The 19,306-nt window shown below is 40.9% G+C and overlaps 1 protein-coding gene across 1 annotated transcript in view; it reads right to left on the reverse strand.

Annotated features, from left to right (window-relative positions):
• Positions 1–19,306, reverse strand: part of DUOX2 (dual oxidase 2) — a 46,196-nt gene that overhangs the window by 18,384 nt on the left and 8,506 nt on the right. Inside the window, exons 6-22 of the mRNA XM_087941480.1 lie at positions 18,679–18,880; positions 17,514–17,680; positions 17,360–17,423; positions 16,306–16,405; positions 15,411–15,498; positions 14,171–14,273; positions 13,119–13,279; positions 10,406–10,572; positions 9,378–9,490; positions 6,302–6,439; positions 5,559–5,672; positions 4,114–4,316; positions 3,485–3,670; positions 2,787–3,012; positions 1,846–1,939; positions 863–1,038; positions 276–345 (exon numbers count right to left, since the gene is read on the reverse strand). Of these exons, the coding sequence (XP_087797606.1) occupies positions 276–345; positions 863–1,038; positions 1,846–1,939; positions 2,787–3,012; positions 3,485–3,670; positions 4,114–4,316; positions 5,559–5,672; positions 6,302–6,439; positions 9,378–9,490; positions 10,406–10,572; positions 13,119–13,279; positions 14,171–14,273; positions 15,411–15,498; positions 16,306–16,405; positions 17,360–17,423; positions 17,514–17,680; positions 18,679–18,880 (2,372 nt within the window). The remainder of the gene's footprint in view (positions 1–275; positions 346–862; positions 1,039–1,845; positions 1,940–2,786; positions 3,013–3,484; positions 3,671–4,113; positions 4,317–5,558; positions 5,673–6,301; positions 6,440–9,377; positions 9,491–10,405; positions 10,573–13,118; positions 13,280–14,170; positions 14,274–15,410; positions 15,499–16,305; positions 16,406–17,359; positions 17,424–17,513; positions 17,681–18,678; positions 18,881–19,306) is intronic.

Genomic DNA, 19,306 nt, shown 5'->3' on the forward strand with positions numbered 1-19,306 from the left:
AAAAATGAAACTTTCATTTAGCCCTCACGGTTTTCTATGTTCATTAATAATACATATTGATCCCCATTGTATGAATATTTATTTCCTTTGCATTACTGGCTACTTGGGGTTCACAAGGATTGGGCAGAGTATGGGAACTGTAAACATGCCACAAATCTTTGCAAAGAAACTGTGATTTGTGGTTGAGGGCAAAGTGGGATCTGGGTCACATCTGAAATCCACATGCAGGTTTAGGCAGGCTGCATGAGAAAGTGAGTAACTGGGAGATGGCTTACTTGTTATCTTGATCCTTGTTAATGAAGGACACACGATTGATTACATTTTGTTTGAGTTTCTCAGGAACGCCTGGGAGGAAGGTAGAAAAGAAAGTTCAATAGGTGACCACCAAGGACTTAGTAGAGAATGAAAAAGAAGGATAATAGTTGACGTTATGGGCATTCTGTTGGTTTCTTTCCTGTAGTGTCAGGTCCAAAACCATGAATAAAGCATGAAGAGTCTTCCAAGTTGAGTTCTTTTAAGGGTTCACACCTAGAGACGGAATGTTGCTGGTGTGAAGACTCTACTATTTGCACCTACAATATACTTTGACAACTATTAGGGAGAAGCCATGTCCACCCTCTTTCTTTTATATGTGATATCTGGGCTGAGTTGCCTCTTATTTATCCGGAATACACCCTTCCCTCCTGGGGATCCACTTCCTCATTCCGTTCCATTTCATATATTGACCCAGAAGAAAAGGTGGCACAATATAATAAGAATGAGAATCTCTACTTCCTGAAGATCTTGAGCCAGAAGTATGGCTTCCTAACTCTTACCCAACCAGAAGGCTTTGTGTGAACTTTATGTTCTGGATTCTGCTGACCTTTAATGCAAAGTTGAGTGCGCTGGAGTGCATTGTCATGATCCCTCAACATGTAGTGAAAATCCTCCCAAGTGAGCTCTTCCTTATCCTGAAATCCTGCTTCTTTGAACAAGGATTCAATAACCTGTTCGGTCTGATCCCGGGAGAGACAGTTGTTAGAGATCTCAATGAAGGATCTAGAGGAGGAAATAAGAAATTTTGAGCTAATAAGTCTCAAAACTGGGTAACTGAAGAGGCTATGGCAAAGGCTTGCTTGAATCGAAGAAGGTGGTTGATAGCACATCAGTTTAACTCACGACTCAGATTAACTTACAAAAACTGTGGGTTGGATGGAGACACTGGCTGAGCTTGGTCTACAATAAGACCAGTCCTACTCTGCAAATCTAGGGAATTATTTTCCATGGAGCTTCACCTCTTCCAAAATGTTGGTAATAGACCCATAATGAAGCAAAACTCTGAGGCAGGTAGATTCCTCAAAGAATAGCTTTGTTGGAAATATATTGGCACAGATCTGGTGAAAACCAACTCTGAAGGTTCTTGCGACTTTCACCTAATTAAAAGTTTGTCACTTTCTCAAAACAATCAGATGGTCCAATCACAATCTGGTTGCCTAGTGACATTGCTCCTCCTTCCTCTGACCAGGTGTGAGAATGTCCTTGGTTCCCAAGAGAAAGTATTGTGTTTTGGCTACACAATCCCAGCTATCTCAAATCCTCCCTCCCTATCCCTCAGCTCCAGTGTGGCAACACGGAAGTTGTCAAGATGGCTTTGATCAGCTCAACTTCAGGGCTGACAGCTGGGCTGTGCATTGTGAGGTTGTGCTTTATTGTTGGTGTCAACGTTCCCCCAGATGTACACAAGCTGAATTTCAGGTGAGGAACCAACCAGAGGTACAAGTTAGCATTCTAGCAAATGGAAATTCTAGCATCTCTCCACCAAGAATTTCTTACAATAACCAAAGCCAGCAAACCGGCAGAAGATACCTCAGCATCCGAAAAAATTCTCCTTTCGAAAGAAAGCCATTTCCGTCAATATCGTACATGGCAAACATCAGCTTGGACTTCTCCTGGGGGGTTCCTGGTTGAGAGAGAGAGAGAACACAAAACATGACTCATCAGCACAACTCAGCCCCCAATATTTGGAAAGATCCTTAAAGCCCATTTCTTGATTTTTGCTGACAATCAGAAAGGAAGGAAACACTTAGTTCTGAGATGATCAGTGTGTCGAGTATTCAAGGAATACTTAAAATAAATAAAATAGAACAGATGATATTATAGCAACTCAAAAGTTCATGGATTGTGCTGATAGATACCCCCAAAAATCTCACTACTCTAAAGCTCATCGTGTTGGCTGAAAGTTTAACACAATTCTCACACTTCCAATGGGTCAAGATTAAGACTCTACTACAGGTCTCTGCTATAATAGTGGCATCTTCTTGCAATCCTTAGGTTTTCCAGGAAGAGGGCAAAGGATCCTGCCTCCTTTCACCAACTCCATCTACTTGCTCCTGGAACTGAAGGGGAAGACCTCTATCATCTTCCATCCCCTTCATCATCGATGGATGGATAAATGGGTATAATATTCCATTGGGTATTCATAATTCCGTTGGGTATCAAATATTAGGGTTGCCTACACACAACATGCTTGACTTGTTGCATTATTGACTCAATCAATCTTCTTAGGTCACCCAAGACACTGAATCATAAAAAAATAGAATAGAATAGAATAGTATAGAATAGAATAGAATAGAAATCTGATGTAACACTAAGCACTAAGCTTAACTGGTTACAAAAAAAATGCAGCTTCAAATCAACTTGATTTAGTAAAGTGTATTCTAACCCAAATAGTTTGGGGCCAAACTCTTGAGGTCTTGACTGTGGTTAGTTTTTCCCACCCCTTGCAGTTGAGTAATTTCAAATTTCACCTTTCATAAAGACCACCAAGATGTCCAGGAATTCCCGAAAGGAGAGATATCCATTCCCGTCTTTGTCGGCGAGTGAGAACATGGACTCCACAAATACGGATTGGGATTTGAGACCCAGAGCATCCGCGAACTCGGCCCGGCTCAGTTCACACTTTAAGGCTTCCTTGGCTTTCTGAGATGTTTCCAAATTGAGTTCTCCAGCATCTAATCTGTCAATGTTTAGAACCTAAAAGAGTAAGACCACCAATCACATTCCCACCAGGAAGGAAGTCCACTCACTTTCCACCAGAAAGACAAGGCACTCTAAACAAAACTCGGATAGTTCTTGCACTTGCTGTCCTACCATGTAGTGATGATGTAACATGAAGTGACAAGAGGAGGTTTTAGATTTTAGTCATTTTAATTGGTAATAAAATCATTCAGTTAGGCAACATTGTGTAGATGGTGTTATTTCTTGTTCAGCAACATACGTATTCAATGTTCTAATAGACCAGAAATCAATAGAAAAGAAATACAATGTTTTCCAACAAGTGAGAGAAAGAAACAACCATTTAAATGGTACAAGTTAAATAGGGGAAGGGGAAAGAGATGTAGGAAGAGGTAGAGGGGGAGAAAGTAGAAGAGGAGGAGGAGGAAGAGGAAGAGGAAGAGGAGGAAAAGGAGAGGAGAAGGAGAAGAAGCAAGAGCTCCCCACTTACCTGAGCAAATGAATGCCGGAAAAAAATTTCCAGGATTTCTTTTCTCTGCTCCTTGGTTACTGCCTTTTTCAGCAGCTGCTGTTCGCTCATCATGAACACTTGGAGCGTCAATTCATTCCTCTCCAAGTAGGTTTTCAGATGTCCGAGGAAGTCCCTGCATTCTGCTTCTACCTTAAATTGCAACACCTGAGAACAACAGCGAGATGAGAGAGCTTCACAGTCGAGGGTGAGAATCTTTAGACAACTGAAAATGCTCTCTTGTTCATAATGTAACTCCAGCACCTAAAAGTCCCCCTTGTTCTATGCCACTCTTTCATATTTTAATTTTCAAGGCATTGCTTAATATATTCAGAATACTTTAGAGGTTTGCGATTTCATCAATGGCCTAGTTATTTACAATAGGATCTTCTCCATGGCGACATAGACCATGGATAGCTTTTCCGCCATATACCTATTGCTATTAAACAATTGGCATAATATTATAGGATTTATGGAAATAATCCTGGTTGCTACTTTAGTTAGTCCTAAGGTTCCTGGGGTTGAAAAGAAGACAGAAAGGCAAGAGGGGAACCTTTCCAGTATATAAACGAGAACATACAAAGTTGATTGTCATCCTCCCTGGTACATACCAGGTCATATTCTTTAGGAATCTTCAGAAGTATGGTCTTGTTGCCTCGGTTGTTGGACATGATGGTCTCCACTTTCTGCTGGCTTCTGAGGGTTATGTTGCGAACCACAGCCAACTTGCAATCAAGCACTTTGATCACTTTGTCTTCCTTCAGTTGGATGTAGACAAGGGAAGTATCTATCTTGAAGCCGTGCCATTCAAGTGCTGGGCGGGGAGAAAACTCCTACGTTACTGATTACCAATTAATGGAGTTGGAAGGGACCTTCCAACTGCACACCAGAACAACTAGACACAAGGACAGTTTTTTTCCCCTAACGCCATCACTCTACTAAACAAATCATTCCCTCAACACTGTCCAACTATTTACAAAGTCTGCACTACTATTACTTTTAATCTTCTCATGACTCCTGATCACCCATCCTTCCCACTTGTGACTGTATGACTGTAACTTTGTTGCTTGAATTCTTACAATTTTTATTGACTATTTCTTAGTATGATTTTATTGCTTATTGTAACCTGTGACTATCATTAAGTGTTGAACCTTATGATTCTTGACTCTGACGAATTTATTTTTTCTTTTATGTACACTGAGAGCATTTACACCAAGACATTCCTTGTGTGTCCCATCACACTTGGCCGATAAAGAATTCTATTCTATTCTATTGTAGGTTATCTAGTCCAACCCCGCCCGCCCTTCACCCAGCCCAAGCAGGAGACCCTACACCATTTCTGACAAATGACAGTCCAGTCTCTTCTTGAAAGCCTCCAGTGATGAAGCCCCCACAACTTCTGTTCCATGGGTTGATTGTTCTCACTGTCAGAAAATTCCTCCTTGTTTCCAGGTTGAATCTCTCCTTGTTCAATTTCCATCCATTATTCCTTGTCTGGCCTTCAGGTGCCTTGGAAAATAGTTTGACCCCCTTCCTCTCTGTGGCAGTCCCTCAAATATTGGAAGACTGCTGTCATGACTCCCCTGATCCTTCTCTTCACTAGACTAGCCATGCCCAGTTCCTGCAAACGGTTCACCATATGTTTTAATCTCCAGTTCCCTAGTCATTCTGGTTGCTCTTCTCTGCAGTTTTTCTAGAGTCTCAACATATTATAACATAGAACAGACTTTATATTAGCCTTGCATTTTCAAACACTCAAGGTTCCCTTCCTCAAAGACTCTTTTATCCTTTTTGAAGACACCTAGGCTGTTATCGTTCATGCATCCATTTACACCAATATAACCCATGTCCAAGTTTTCGTTGCTTTTCTCCATCACTCTCCCATCTCCAGGAATGTAAACCCAATAGTATAACCCCAATGAATACAACACAAGAGTGCGCAATTGTTTTTGATTAGCAACCAGGATAACAATTCTTCAGGAATTCTCCATTTGATTCATACTGTGTTTGAATGGAATCTTTGCGTAGTGGACGCTCGGACAGAATTGCTCCTCACCTTGGGTTCCTTCAGCAGATACGTCTGGATGAGTGGTGGGATTTTGCCTCTTCTGCAACTTACGGAAAGACCTCCTCCGGAAAAAAGCAACAATCCAGGCAATGAAGAGACTCACTGCAGAAAAACCAGCATGAAAAGCATTAGCTGATGTTACAACAGCTGGAGTTGTTCACAAATACCAATCTTGAGCATTGAGGATAGTTACAAACCAACAAATTCTTCCTCTTAGCTCATCACATTGATAACTTCATGCTACTTTTCTTCAAGTTGATGTCCTTCAAAGCTATTGAGATAACAAATCATGGTTTTCTTCACCACCATGGACAATGGTCCTGCTACCTGCATATCTCAATCACCTCTGGCGCCACAGCCTTCTACTGATCGTCTTAAAAGTCAGAGGGCATAGTGGAACCCAAAGGAGCTAAAATTAAGGAGATCCCAAGATTGCAGGTCCATACACTCAGTCTCTCAGTCTTTACTTTGTTCAGAGGCAGCATTTAAGCATTGTTGGAAAGATGCAGGCTGCATCGCCTAATAAACCACAGATCTCCAATTTTTGTCCCACCAAGGTTGAACGACTGATTATTTTTGGGTGGGGAGGAAGTGAGCAAACACAAACGTCGGACAGTACTTATAGAGATGCTTTATTCCAGTTTTCTACACCACCACCCCCAGGACATTTCAACAGTTGAACTCTATGCTGGAGTATAAAGGAAAACTTCAAACCTGGATGGAATACAAACCTAAAGGCAAGCAGCACAGGGCAGCGATGAGGATTCCAAAACCGGCAGGACTTCCTTGGAAGTAATCTATGACGGTCATCTGTTTGCACAGAGGAAGGCCCTCCAAGTTCATCTGCCTGGGTTGGAGGCATGGATCACCTGATGGGTGGAGAATGCAATGAGACTCTGAACTCTATTCCATTTCATTCTTTTTGTTCCTCCCTCCACCAAAGTTTCTTAAGACACTCAACACAGATACAGTGGCCCGTGCTTTATAACTGGTTGCTTAGCCACTGTTCAAAATTACGATGGACCTCCCCAGGGCTACTTACAGCCTGTTTTCAAAGTTCCGATGGCCACACCCCTTTGCAGTCATGTGATCATGTTTTAGGTGCCTAGCAACAAGCTCGTATTTATGGCCTTCGCTGAGTATCTTGTGTGTCAACTAAAAAAAAAATACTCCTTTGGTCTTTTTAGTTGGAGTGGGGGAAAGCAGTGCATTCCTTAAATGCCTCAGATAATCACTTGGCAGCCAAAGCTGTTGGTGCGCAAGATTATTACTGCAGAGCATGATTGATGACTCTTGGCTATAGATGTGTCTCATTGGAGAATATACATCCAGGGGGTGGGGGGAAGACCAGGGTCAAGGGTGAAATGAATGATGTATCAGAGTCGACTGCAACCAGGAAATGCTGACATGTCAATTCCTAATAAATCAATCTTTTTTACTCTGAGAAATTTGGCTAGAGACTTGTGATTTGAATGGGGGTGCATGTTGGAGCCCTGACAGTGTGGTCATGGCATCTTAATTTTCTGCACTTTTCCCTGCTTTCTGGCATTTATGTCCATTTTCTGACAGAAAAGGCCCATTGGGGAAAAATGGACTCGTTTAACAACCGGAGCATTTACTTAATGACCACTGCAATAAAGGTTGTAAAATTGGGAGCGGTCATGTGGGAACCTGCTTAATGAACATCATGAGTTACGACCGTATTTCTGGGCTCAATGCTGATCGTAAGTCTACTTGTATTTTCCTTCTCTGCTGTGGTTTGAAGACAGATCCACCTCTTGTAAAAACAGTTTGGTTCGCTTTCTCTGCCCATCGGGGTAAAATAAAAATTGGACCAGAGCTCCATCCAAATGCTACAATGCCCACATGAGCATAGGTGAATTTATTGCTTCTAATTCCCCTTGTCAGCATGGTCCAACTAAACAACTCCAAACCAATAAACTCCAAGACAAGCATTTCCTCAAAGTTCCATTTTATGAGAGTTGTCATTTTAGCACATCTGGGAAAACCCGAATCTGAAAGTTCGGGGTTTTCCCTTCCCCAAAGAGAAATTCAAAGATCCATCCCTGCACCCACCATCCCATCACGTGGCCCAATCAAATCTTTGTCCTAACTGGAGACATCCCTCCAGGCACTCCTCTCCAAGTGCAGGGTGACTTGTCCTTGACTTTCCAAGAAAGAATGTTGTTGATCTAATCTTCCCTCTCTATGAAATCCCCCCTCTAGTCACTCCCAGGCGCTAAATGTGGCAGCCCTGAAGCTTCCAAGCAAAAAATGGTTTCCAAGGCTGACACCCCCGTCTGCAATAAGCAGATATGGTGAGCTGGATTAACAAGCTTTGGATATGAGGATGGTATGTCGTAACTCTGGACATTTCTCCAAGCTGTAATAACAAACTGGGGAGATTCAGGCATTCAACACCAGAGCTAATAAAAAAGTTCTTGCACCAAGACCTAGAGGAATGTTATAAAAATGTTTACAGGTCAAACTTGCAAGGCAGGACAAGGCCGCATGTTAACCCGGATGCTACACAAAACTCACGTGGTCCATATATTCTCTATCTAAAACAGTGACAGTCCCTGGCTTCAAAAATGGCAGGTGCAACCATGGGATGGACGCCCCACTTCTCTTTAATGTGCATTGCAGACAGGTATAAATCACCTGCCATTCGGGAACCAGGGACTATCGCTCCAGACAGGCTGTGAGCCTCCAATTTATGCAACTCCCTGCATTCAAAAGACTAGGAGATGCCAATATTGAAAAATAAACAAATAAATCCAGCTTCATACTGTGAAGTTCTGTCTAATGAAAAACAATGTTCTTTTAAGAAAATATTGGATTGTGCTGAAATGAGTAAATTGACATTTGAAATTAGAGAACAAGAAGATAAACAATTTTATGAAGTTTGGGATCTTTTTTATCAATGGTTAGATAATAAAACATAATAATAGAATATTCAGATTTAGCATAAAAAAATTTTTCCCCCTTTTTTTTTTGATATTATCTTTATAAAACATTATCAAGATAGATTTGGTATGATCTTATGATTTATTGCAAAATAAACTAAGTAAACTATAGTTATCTCGTTAAAATATGAATTAACAAAATTATAGATAAATGATGTTTTTAGTGATGATATTAGGTTATACAATTATTGATTGATAATATGAGCTATTATGTAATATAATTATACTAGTGACTAGGAAATGGATGCACAAAAAAAAGTGGTAAACCAACCGATGCACTGTTTGTAAATTTATGAAGAAGGATGATATTTTTATATTTTATGTGGTATGTCTATGTTGTTTTATTGTTAAAAATTTTTTTTTAAAAAAAAGAAAAACAATGTTCTTATTTATGTGTAATCCTAAACAATTGTTTGGTGCTTTGTCCAACGCTCTTAGGTTCATTCCTTCCACCCCTATCCCCTCTTTCGATCATGAATCCAGAATTTTCTGCATGTACCAGGGGTTATTCACCTCTTGAGATACAGCCTGCCTCCTTTCTCTTTGTTGAAAGATTTGTAATATTTCTAATATGGGTTAAAAAACCATGGATTTGTTCATAGGCACGCACAGCGATGATAGCAAGGGGGAAGTGGGAGAATGAAACATAATTATGCTTCATAATAGAAGCTCCGTTCCTTGGATACTTATGGGCAACACTGCAATGGAAGCATGCAAGGGTAGAACTTGTTTGTGATGGCATTTTAATCAGGGATGGAAATGGGTGCCAGTGATTATGGTGTTTTGCCTTGATTGGGGGTCTCATCCCATTCACCTCCCAAAAATATGAGCCATTACTCACCATTTTTCCAGGTGAACACATCTTTTTGGATATTTGTTGTGTTCATGACAGCATCAAGAACATGACTGAAGGTCGTGTTTTTAATGGCCACAATCTCCTCGGAAGTGAATAGTCTACAAAAGGGATAAACAAGAGTCAGTGGGATCTTGAATGCATTAAGCATAAATACAGTCGTAAGGTTGGGATTCGAATGCCTTCTTAGAACTGGGAAGTTCAAAACCTCATTCAAACTGGCCATCAGAAGACATGAAGGAAATTCTTTAATTTTACAACATACAGATAGACTTAACCCTAGTTTCAATTGGGAAAAATGTGACCCTCCCAGAACAAGCCATATCCAAAAATGTCAGGGAATTTTTAGAAGCCTAGCACTCTGAAAAATCAGCCATCAATAGACACATGGACATTAACAACATGTGTAGACTATGCAAAAGAGACAATCAACCAGCCCCAAAGAGAACAAAAAGACTCCAGCCCCTCTCCATCAGTAATCGACACTCAGAACAGCATAGATTAACTTCAAGGTTAACTTAACTAAGACCAACAATCAAGTATACAAGCAAGCTCAGACAGCACCAAGGACCTCAGAATTCAACCTTGAGCTACAAATATCTTCTATCAAAGACCCTGTATTTGGTTTCTTTTTTAACAGATGGGATGAGAATTCTTCCTTTCAGGACTTCAAGGCAAGTTGTTTTCTATTTCTGGAGGAACACCCCAACTTTAGATGGTGAGAAGGATCCAAGTACCACCTTGACTTGTTTATCCCAATGTCTGCCAACCTTCTCTCTTCTAGATCTACTGGATTTCCATCACCCCTGGTGAGCTTTCTGTTGGGTCTCAACTATGAAATATTTGGTGTGGGTTTGGCAACAGTCACAATTTCTCAGCCCCACCTGCCTTGTCAAGTCGTCGTGAGAATAAAAAGAAGGCAAAGAGAACCATACATCTCACTGTATCAGAGAAAAGAAACGGAAGGATAGAATCGGAAAGATGGAATTAAATGATGTTCTGATGGGATGACTTACCCATTCTTGGGGTTTTCAAACCAGAATCGGTCTCCATCTCGTAGGCGGACAAACTGGTCCTCAAGGATGGCTCGGAAAAGGGCCTCATTCTCTTCCAACATCCCTCCAAGAAGCAGCTCCAGGCTTTCAAGCCTGTCACCATAGAGTTCCTTAGTCGATTCAAGGATCTAGGAGCAAAGAGACCATTGGGTTTGAAGGCTGAATGAAGGTGGGCTTGAATAGTTAAAAGAAATGGGGAGATTTTTGTCCCCTTTTTTTGGTTTGGTGCCAGGTATAAAATGGGAAGAGGGCCTTGCGGCCAGAATAAAATAAGTACAGTTAGGTAGTAAATGCATTTTTCAAGAGTGAATGGGAGCCATGGTGGTGCAGTGGTTAAAGTGCAAAGTTGCCGGCAAACTTTGCCCACAGCTTGGAGTTCGATCCTGACCAGCTCAAGGTTGACTCAGCCTTCCATCCTTTAAAGGCTGGTAAAACGAAGGCCCAGATGATTGGGGCAATACGCAAATAATGTTGGCACTGGTGCAATCAGAGCGTGCAGTAAAATGGCCTGGGGAGGTATATACATCTAAATGCAATTGCTATTGCTAAATAGTAGATTCCAGAGCTTTGATCTGGTTCAAATTATCCCCACTGCTTTTGCCGTTTGAACTGGAACAAACCTTCCATCCCTATCAACAGAAGACAGCAAAGAGAAGCAACCTGCATTAGCTCCTATTTTCTAACTACTGAGAATTTTAAAAAAAATATAATTATGTGTACAGAGGAATGATTGAGTCTGTCAACTGCACCTCTATAACTGTCTGGTTTGGCTCTGCAACCCAACAAGACGGACACAGACTTCAGAGGATAATTAGGACTGCAGAAAAAACAATTACTACCAACCTGCCTTCATTCGAGGACCTGTCCACTGCACGAGTCAAAAAGAGGGCTGTGAAAATATCTACAGACCCCTCACATCCTGGACATAAATTGTTTCAACTCCTGCCCTCAAAACGACTCTTAAAGACCCCTGCACACCAGAACAACTAGACACAAGGACAGTTTTTTTCCCTGAACGCCATCACTCTGGTAAATAATTCCCTCAACACTGTTCAACTATTTACAAACTCTGCACTACTATCACTATTAATTTCATCATTCCTTATCACCCATCTCCTCCCTCTTGTGATTGTATGACTGAACTTGGTCGCTTGCATCCTTACGATTTATATGGACTGTTTCCTAGTATGATTTGATTGCTTATTGTACCCGATGACTATGATTAAATGTTGTACCTCGTGACTCTTGATGAATGTATCTTTTCTTTTGTGTACACTGAGAGCATTTGCACCAAAGACAAATTCCTTGTGTGTCCAAACACACTTGGCCAATAAAGAATTCTATTCTATTCTATTCTATTCTATTCTATTCTATTCTATTCTATTCTATTCTATTCTATTCTATTCCATTCCATTTTCTATTCTATTCTATCCTTATTGTACCCTATGACTATCATTAAGTGTTGTACCTGATGATTCTTGACTCTTGATGAATGTATCTTTTCTTTTATGTACACTGAGAGCATTTGCACCAAGACAAATTCCTTGTGTGCCCAACCACACCTGGCCAAAAAAGTATTCTATTCTATTCTATTCTATTCTATTCTATTCTATTCTATTCTATTCTATTCTATTCTATTCTATTCTATTCTATTCTATTCTATTCTTATTCTATTCTAATTCTATTTCCAATTCCAATTCTAATTCTATTTTCAATTAGATTCTATTCTATTTTCTATTCTATTCTACTCTTATTGTACCCTATGACTAACATAAGTGTTGTACCTGATGATTCTTGACTCTTGACGAATGTATCTTTTCCTTTGATGTACACTGAGAGCATTTGCACCAAAGACAAATTCCTTGTGTGTCCAAGCACACTTGGCCAATAAAGAATTCTATTCTATTCTATTCTATTCTATTCTATTCTATTCTATTCTATTCTATTCTATTCTATTCTATTCTATTCTATTCTATTCTATTCTATTCCATTCCATTCCATTCCATTCCATTCCATTCTATTCCATTCTAAATAAGAGTGAGAACTCTTTTCTCCTGAAGTCTGTATCAATTGGAAGAGTTTCATCAGTTCAAGAGTTATAGATGCATCTGCCTGAGCTCAAAATAGGAGGAGACTGAGCGAAACTGAAGAGGGATGAAAAAGGATCAAGATATATGTGGTGTTAGGTCAAAGTTTTTCATATGTCCATTGTGGGGGTTCTTGCTGCTCTCTGAGCTTGGCAGATTTCTGCCAGACATTTCATTACCCAACTAGGTAATATCATCAGTGCTATGACATTACCTAGGTGGGTATTCAAATATTCAAGAAAATATTTCAGAGAGCATCAAGGACCGTACAGCTCAACCCAACAAATATTCTCTTCTGTGATGATATATCAATTGTGCATCACCGTCTTCCCACAATTGGTTTAACGATCAACATGCAGTAGCACAATAGGCATTTATTTTTTCCTACGTGGAGTGGCAGATGCTACACAGAGCTCAGTCTCATTGTTCTCATTTGTAAAATAAGGCTTCTCCTTTTGAGCTTCCACATTTGTTTAAGCTTTAAAGGGAAGTTATAGTAAACTTGCTACCAACGGACAAGATTCTGCTTGCTTCCGGTCTGCCTTCCACCCCATCTCAGGTCCATTTTAGCTCCCATGACACAGTACCGTTTGATTCTTCTGGTTAATATCCGTCCATTTCTTAGCAGGCGGAAGTCCAAAGAACTCTCTGACTTTGTTATAGGTAGATAGTCCGATATCTCTTCCTCGCTGGATCCAACTCGCCACGAAATCCATTCGGGAGAACTTCACTGTCCCATACCAGTAATCTTAAGAAGAACAAGACAGAACATCCGTAATGGAGCAAAACGAAAGGATGTTCACATAAGCAACAAAGGAATCATGACATATAAGGGCAGGGGTGAGATTTTACCTGGTCAGACCAGTTCAATAGAACTGGTTGCTATGATTTTACCCAGTTTGGAGAACCGGCAAAATGCACTACTGGCTGGCCCCACCCCTCCCCACCCACTCACTCCTTACCTGGCATGCGCGCCATCAAACCTGACTGCTAAGTTGCTGTTTTTCCTTCCCCTCCCCCAACCATTCAGCTGTTCTGCTGTGTCGGGAGATTTAGATTAGCTAGAAAGCAGGAAATCTTAGGATTTCTTGATTTTTAACTAATCTAAAAGCAGAACTGAACCTTCCTTAGGACTGAAGCTTCTGTTTTTCGGTGGAGACTCGGGTAGCAGATTGCAGATAGATAGATCTCTAAGTGAATCTGTGATTCTGTGAGCAACTCAATCTGCCTGCCTGCTTTGCCTGTTTTTGGGGTAAAAGTTGCTCTTTTCTTAAATAAAAAAACAAATATTTATTTACAATATTTACATACAAGCCACACCCAGCCAGTCACGTGACCACCAAGCCACACCCAGTCAGCAAGCCATGCCCACCCAGTCACATGACCACTAAGCCATGCCCACAAATTAGCCCATGACCACAGAACCGGTTGTTAAGAAATTTGAATCCCACCCTTGCTTAAGAGCAACAATTAACTGAAAATCCCTCCCCCCACCAAAGCAGGAAGCAAAGAAAGATCACCCCCCAAAATTAAGGCTACAGTACCTTTCCCCACCCTTAGCTTTGCCAAAGGAATGAAACCTGCAATTCTGGGGAGAGCCATCAAAAGAGAGAGCCAATAAATGGATGAAAAGATCTACCTCGGAGATCTTCGACCACAACGTTGTCTTCCTTCTCGGCGATTTGAGAACTCATTCCCAGAAGAAGATCATTTACGTCTTCAGCTGTCTGGAGGTTAGGATTCTGACCAAGACAGAAAACTTTTAGCATGAGCTACAAGGTGATTGCAAAGTTTACCTGCTCAGTTCAAAGAGGCACTAAATCCAATCCAGTCCCTAGTTTTGTAAAATCACCAGCTTACTTATAGATACAAGGTGTCTTGCAATGAAGGAGGACATTTAATAACCTATTCTAATACTTTCTACATTGATGAAGGCTGTCCGAGACTTTGGGCAGATGATCTACTCAGATCTACCTGGAGATGCCGAAGATTGAAACATGGGATTGTGGCATGCAACCCAAGTGCTCTACCTGACTACACTTATATATTATATATATAAGAATAATAATAGTTCTATATATATATAGATTCTATAAAATAATAATAATAATAATAATAATAATAATAATAATAATAATAATAATTCTATATATATATAGAATTATATATTTTTTCACACAACATGACTATTTCACAGGGGTGAGCTTCAAATTTTTTAGCAAGGGCTCTCTGCCCTAATGACTGGCTGGGTGGACATGGCTAGGTGGTCATGTGATCGGGTGGTCATGTGATCGGGGCTAGGTGGTCATGTGACTGGGTGGGTGTGGCCAACTCAACATTGCTTCTTTGCCCTAATTACCTAAAAAAGGATATATACCAAAAACTTGTTTATTAATTCGTGCATTTAATATATAAATAAAAGACTGGGTGAAACCAGGCTTAATAGCAGTGACTGTGAGAGGGATCTTGGAGTCTTAGTGGAGCTTCTGGTGAGTTGCGTGATTCTTATTATTTGGGAATTAATCCCCTTGGCGGCTAGTGGCTATGTTATCGGATTTTCTCAATGGCTGTCCCTAGCAAGCGCTGAATGGGTTGTTTATCTAGCTTGCAACACTTTTACGAGGTGTGAAATGCTCTTGGCTGAATGCCCAGAAGTTCAGTTAAGCCTATTGAGAGCTTTCCCTTGCTGCTTGTCTTTCTGAGGGTATTGGGGGCTCTCCGAGCCCCGTAGAGTCCTAGCTAGGGGCTCTGTGAGCCTCCAGGAGCCCACACCTGCTATTTCACCATGAAGCCACACCCTCAAGACATTTTCTTGCAATCCCCATCTCCCCAGTGCCTTCAACTAGAAATATATGTTTAGTTGCTCTGACGCTCCCTACCTGCCGACTCCAGTAGTTGTTGCATAGGCGGAGGGCTGGAGAGGAATGTCCATCTACATCAGTCACGTTTCGGAAAGAACAATTTGAATTCCTAAAAAGAATATATTTAAAAAATAAATGAGATTAGGGTTCTCTGCGGTGGACCAGTAGAATGCATGGAACCCCTGTTGGCAAATGAAAGCAAAAAGGGAAGAGACAACTGGGCAGATGTTGCTCCATTTGTAAAGGCAGCCTATTGACATGCCACCCCACACTTGGATTTTCCAAGATGCAGCTGGGATATTTATTGATCCGGTTGAGTTCTTAGCTTACATTGGTTCACCAAGTTTGGCTGAATAATCCATAGTTTGCTGGTTTGACACGTTGTGAATTCAAATGGTCGGATTCCCACAATACTTTAAGTGAGAACTAAACAAACCACGTTGGATACCTCATTGTGTGAACCCAGCCATATTATTTGCTGGAGAGAAAAAAATAGCTGACTTGGAGCTTTCATGGTCTTGCCGTTCTCTGCCCTGCAACCAACAGATCTTCTATCTTGAGCTGCTATGCTAGACACAGTTTGTCTGGATTCCTTCCTTCCTTCCTTCCTTCCTTCCTTCCTTCCTTCCTTCCTTCCTTCCTTCCCTCCTTCCTTCCTTCCTTCCCTCCCTCCCTCCCTCCCTCCTTCCTCCCTTCCTTCCTCCCTTCCTTCTTTCCCTCCCTCTCTCCCTCCTTCTCTCCTTCCTTCCTCCCTCCTTCCCTCCCTCCCTCCTTCCTCCCTCCCTCCTTCCTCTCCTTCCCTCCCTCCTTCCTTCCTTCCTTCCCTCCCTCCCTCCCTTTCTCTTCAATACTGCAATTCTAGGCGTATTTAATACTGGCTTCGTTATTTTTTTTAAACCCTGCTTTTTTTTTTTTCCTCATATAGACCCCAGGTGGGACTTTAGTGCCAAGGAAGAGTGCAGAAGCCACAAGGAATTCTGGAGAGATCCGAGAATCGACATGCTGCTTGTAACCTACAACACAGAGAGTAATGCAACAGATGACAAGAGGTATTTCACAGAAGGATTCTATTTATTTATTTATTTTTTATTTGTTGTGCATGTATTAGATAACAATTATAAGTATAAACATGATTATTAATACATGAAATGGATAAGAATAAAAGGAAACATTAGGACAGGGATGGTAGGCACATTGGTGCGCTTATGCACGCCCCTTCAGACCTCTTAGGAATGGGGTCAGGTCAACAGTAGACAGTCTAAGGTTAAAGTTTTTGGGGTTTGGGGAAGAAGCCACAGAGTCAGGTAGAGTATTCCAGACATCGACCCCTCTGTTGCTGAAGTCGTATTTCCTGCAATCGAATTTGGTGCGGTTGACTTTGAGTTTGTATCTATTGTGTGCTTGGGTATTGTTGTGATCGAAGTTGAAGTAGTCATTGACGGACATCGCAATGGATAATGTTATGTACTATGCTTAAGTTGGATGGAAGCCAGTGTAGTTCTAAGTTATCTAAGCCTAAAATTTCAAGTCTGGTGGTACAAGTTATTCTGTTGCTAGAAGAGGAGCGGAGAACCCTTCTCGTGAAGTATCCCTGGACTCTCTCGATTGTATTGATGTCCAATATGCTATGTGGGTTTTTTTTACTGGATTTTACTGAAGCTGAGATGATGTAGAGAAGGGAGGGCCTTGAAATTCCCTGTGATCTTTTGAGTTTTAAATGGAAGAACTTAGAACGCAAATGCAATTTAGCATTCCTCTCTAAAGGGAATGCCAGTACAGATAGGCTGGAAAATGATAATGGATTCCAGCCTTCTCTACATAAAATTATAAAATCGAGAGAAATGTGGCTAAGGCAGATCTTTAGACCCACAAGAACTCCCCTTATCTTCCTTCTCCAGTAGGCAGCCACTGAAAATCTTTTGTCCTTTTCCATTTGACGTCTATTCTGTTCTGTTGATGTCGCTCACCTTCATAACGTTTCATGCTTGTCTTCTCCAAAATGTTTGGCAGCCACTCATAAAACACAATATTCTAGGAGAACAATGAGAAGATAATGAAACAGTGTCAAAGGAAATGAATATGATTCCCTGTTTTTTCTGTCTCTTCCAGACTTCCACCTACCTGGTAAATTGCAATTACTCTCTTGCGTGCATGTTGGAATAAATCCTCATCTGACCAGCTTGTGTTCTGCTTGGCCAGTTCTTCTGCCCAGTAGTTGTGATAGCGGAACCACACGATACTCATGGCTTGCAGGAAAACGTTTTCATTTCCTTTGGCATTTCCAAAGTCTGGGAGGAAGGAAGGAAGGAAGGAAGGAAGGAAGGAAGGAAGGAGAAGAGAAGAGAAGGAGAGGAAAAGGAGAAGGAGAAGGAGAGGAGAAGGAGGAGAAGGAGAAGGAGAAGGGATCATTAAAAAGAACCCAAGAGAGCTGTAAAAATCGTAATGGCTAGATATCAGAGAAGACATGATAAGAATGATGAACATTCTGCATAGATGCAAATGGGAAAAACAATCACTATGTTTTGTGCTGACCTCCAAATTTCTTCCCTTCATGAAAGGATAAGACAGTAAAGTTAATGGAAGAATGTGCTCATCCTCTATTAAGAAAGCTCTAGCACAAAATAGTTGAGTTGTTAGTGACCTCCAAAAGTTCTAGAATCCTGAAATGTACACACTACTGCTGCTGCTGCTGCTGCTGCTGCTACTACTACTACTACTACTACTACTACTTATTATTATTATTATTATTATTATTATTATTATTATTATTATTATTATTATTATTATTAAATCTTTAGTGAGATTCACAGCCTTTGGGGCTGGTTGATAGCTCAACAGCTTGAGTCCTAACCAAGGACCTAGAAACTGTTCAGGTAGCATTGGGAGAACGCACAATTTCTTTTTTCCAAAGTCTCTCAACTTCAATTTGTAAGTCCCGATACTTTGTGATTTTTTGTTTCTTGCTGCGTGTCCTCAATTCGCGCATCACCAGGTATTGCAATGTCAATGAACCAAACCTTTTCCTTCCCAACTACTGTTATGTCAGGTATGTTGTGGGCCAAGTGCCTGTCAGTCTGAATTCTGAAGTCCTACAATTTCTTGACTTTTTCATTCTCCAGAACCTTCTCAACCTGATGTTCCCAGATGATAATAATTATGATAATTATTATTATTATTATTACAGAGAACTGAATGAAGGCCTGAAAAGAAATGCTCTCAGGTACCATTCATCTCTCTTCTTCTTTTAGCCTCTTGAAAAGCAGCTGATGACCCCAGACCTGCTTACCAAAGATGCCTTGGGTTCCACCCTTCCCTGTAGCTGGATCGAGAGCCTTCCACATTAAGCTGTTCTCTTCCGCCTCCTTTGGAAAGCCACGTTTCTTTCCAGAAAGTAGCTTTCCTTGGGAGAAACTCCTTAGAGAATCACTCCAGGCATGCGAGGAGCCATAGATAGCACTTCCATCTAACCAGCCAGTCACCCCATTTACCTGTTGGAGAAGAGAAAGGAAGATGGGATGGAAAGAGTTAACTCCTGTTCAGTCTCTGACTGCTTGGATTGGATGAATTGATAAGACGTCTGAAGGTAGCAACTTCACACTGGGTAGTCCAAGCTCAGTAAATTTGGACCTCATGTCTATGCAGATCCTCAATCCTCCAGGTCATGGTTATCCCAAAAATGCTTTTCCAAAAGGCAACTGTGCTTTTTTGTTGTTGTTTTTCCCTTGAAAACCTTTGGCTTCTCATCCAAGAAGCTTCTTCGGTTCTACCTGGTTAGAACTGAAGAAGCTTCCTGAATGAGAAGCCAAAGGTTTTCAAAGAAAAAAAACACAAAACCCCAAGGAAGCTTTTTGGAAAAAACACCTTTGGTTAGGTCTAATATCATTAAAGTATGCATTTAATATTACAGGTCTTAA

This window comes from Pseudonaja textilis, chromosome 13 (assembly GCF_049901715.1).
Source record: "Pseudonaja textilis isolate UNSWEBS1 chromosome 13, rPseTex1.2, whole genome shotgun sequence".
NCBI classification, from domain to species: domain Eukaryota; kingdom Metazoa; phylum Chordata; class Lepidosauria; order Squamata; family Elapidae; genus Pseudonaja; species Pseudonaja textilis.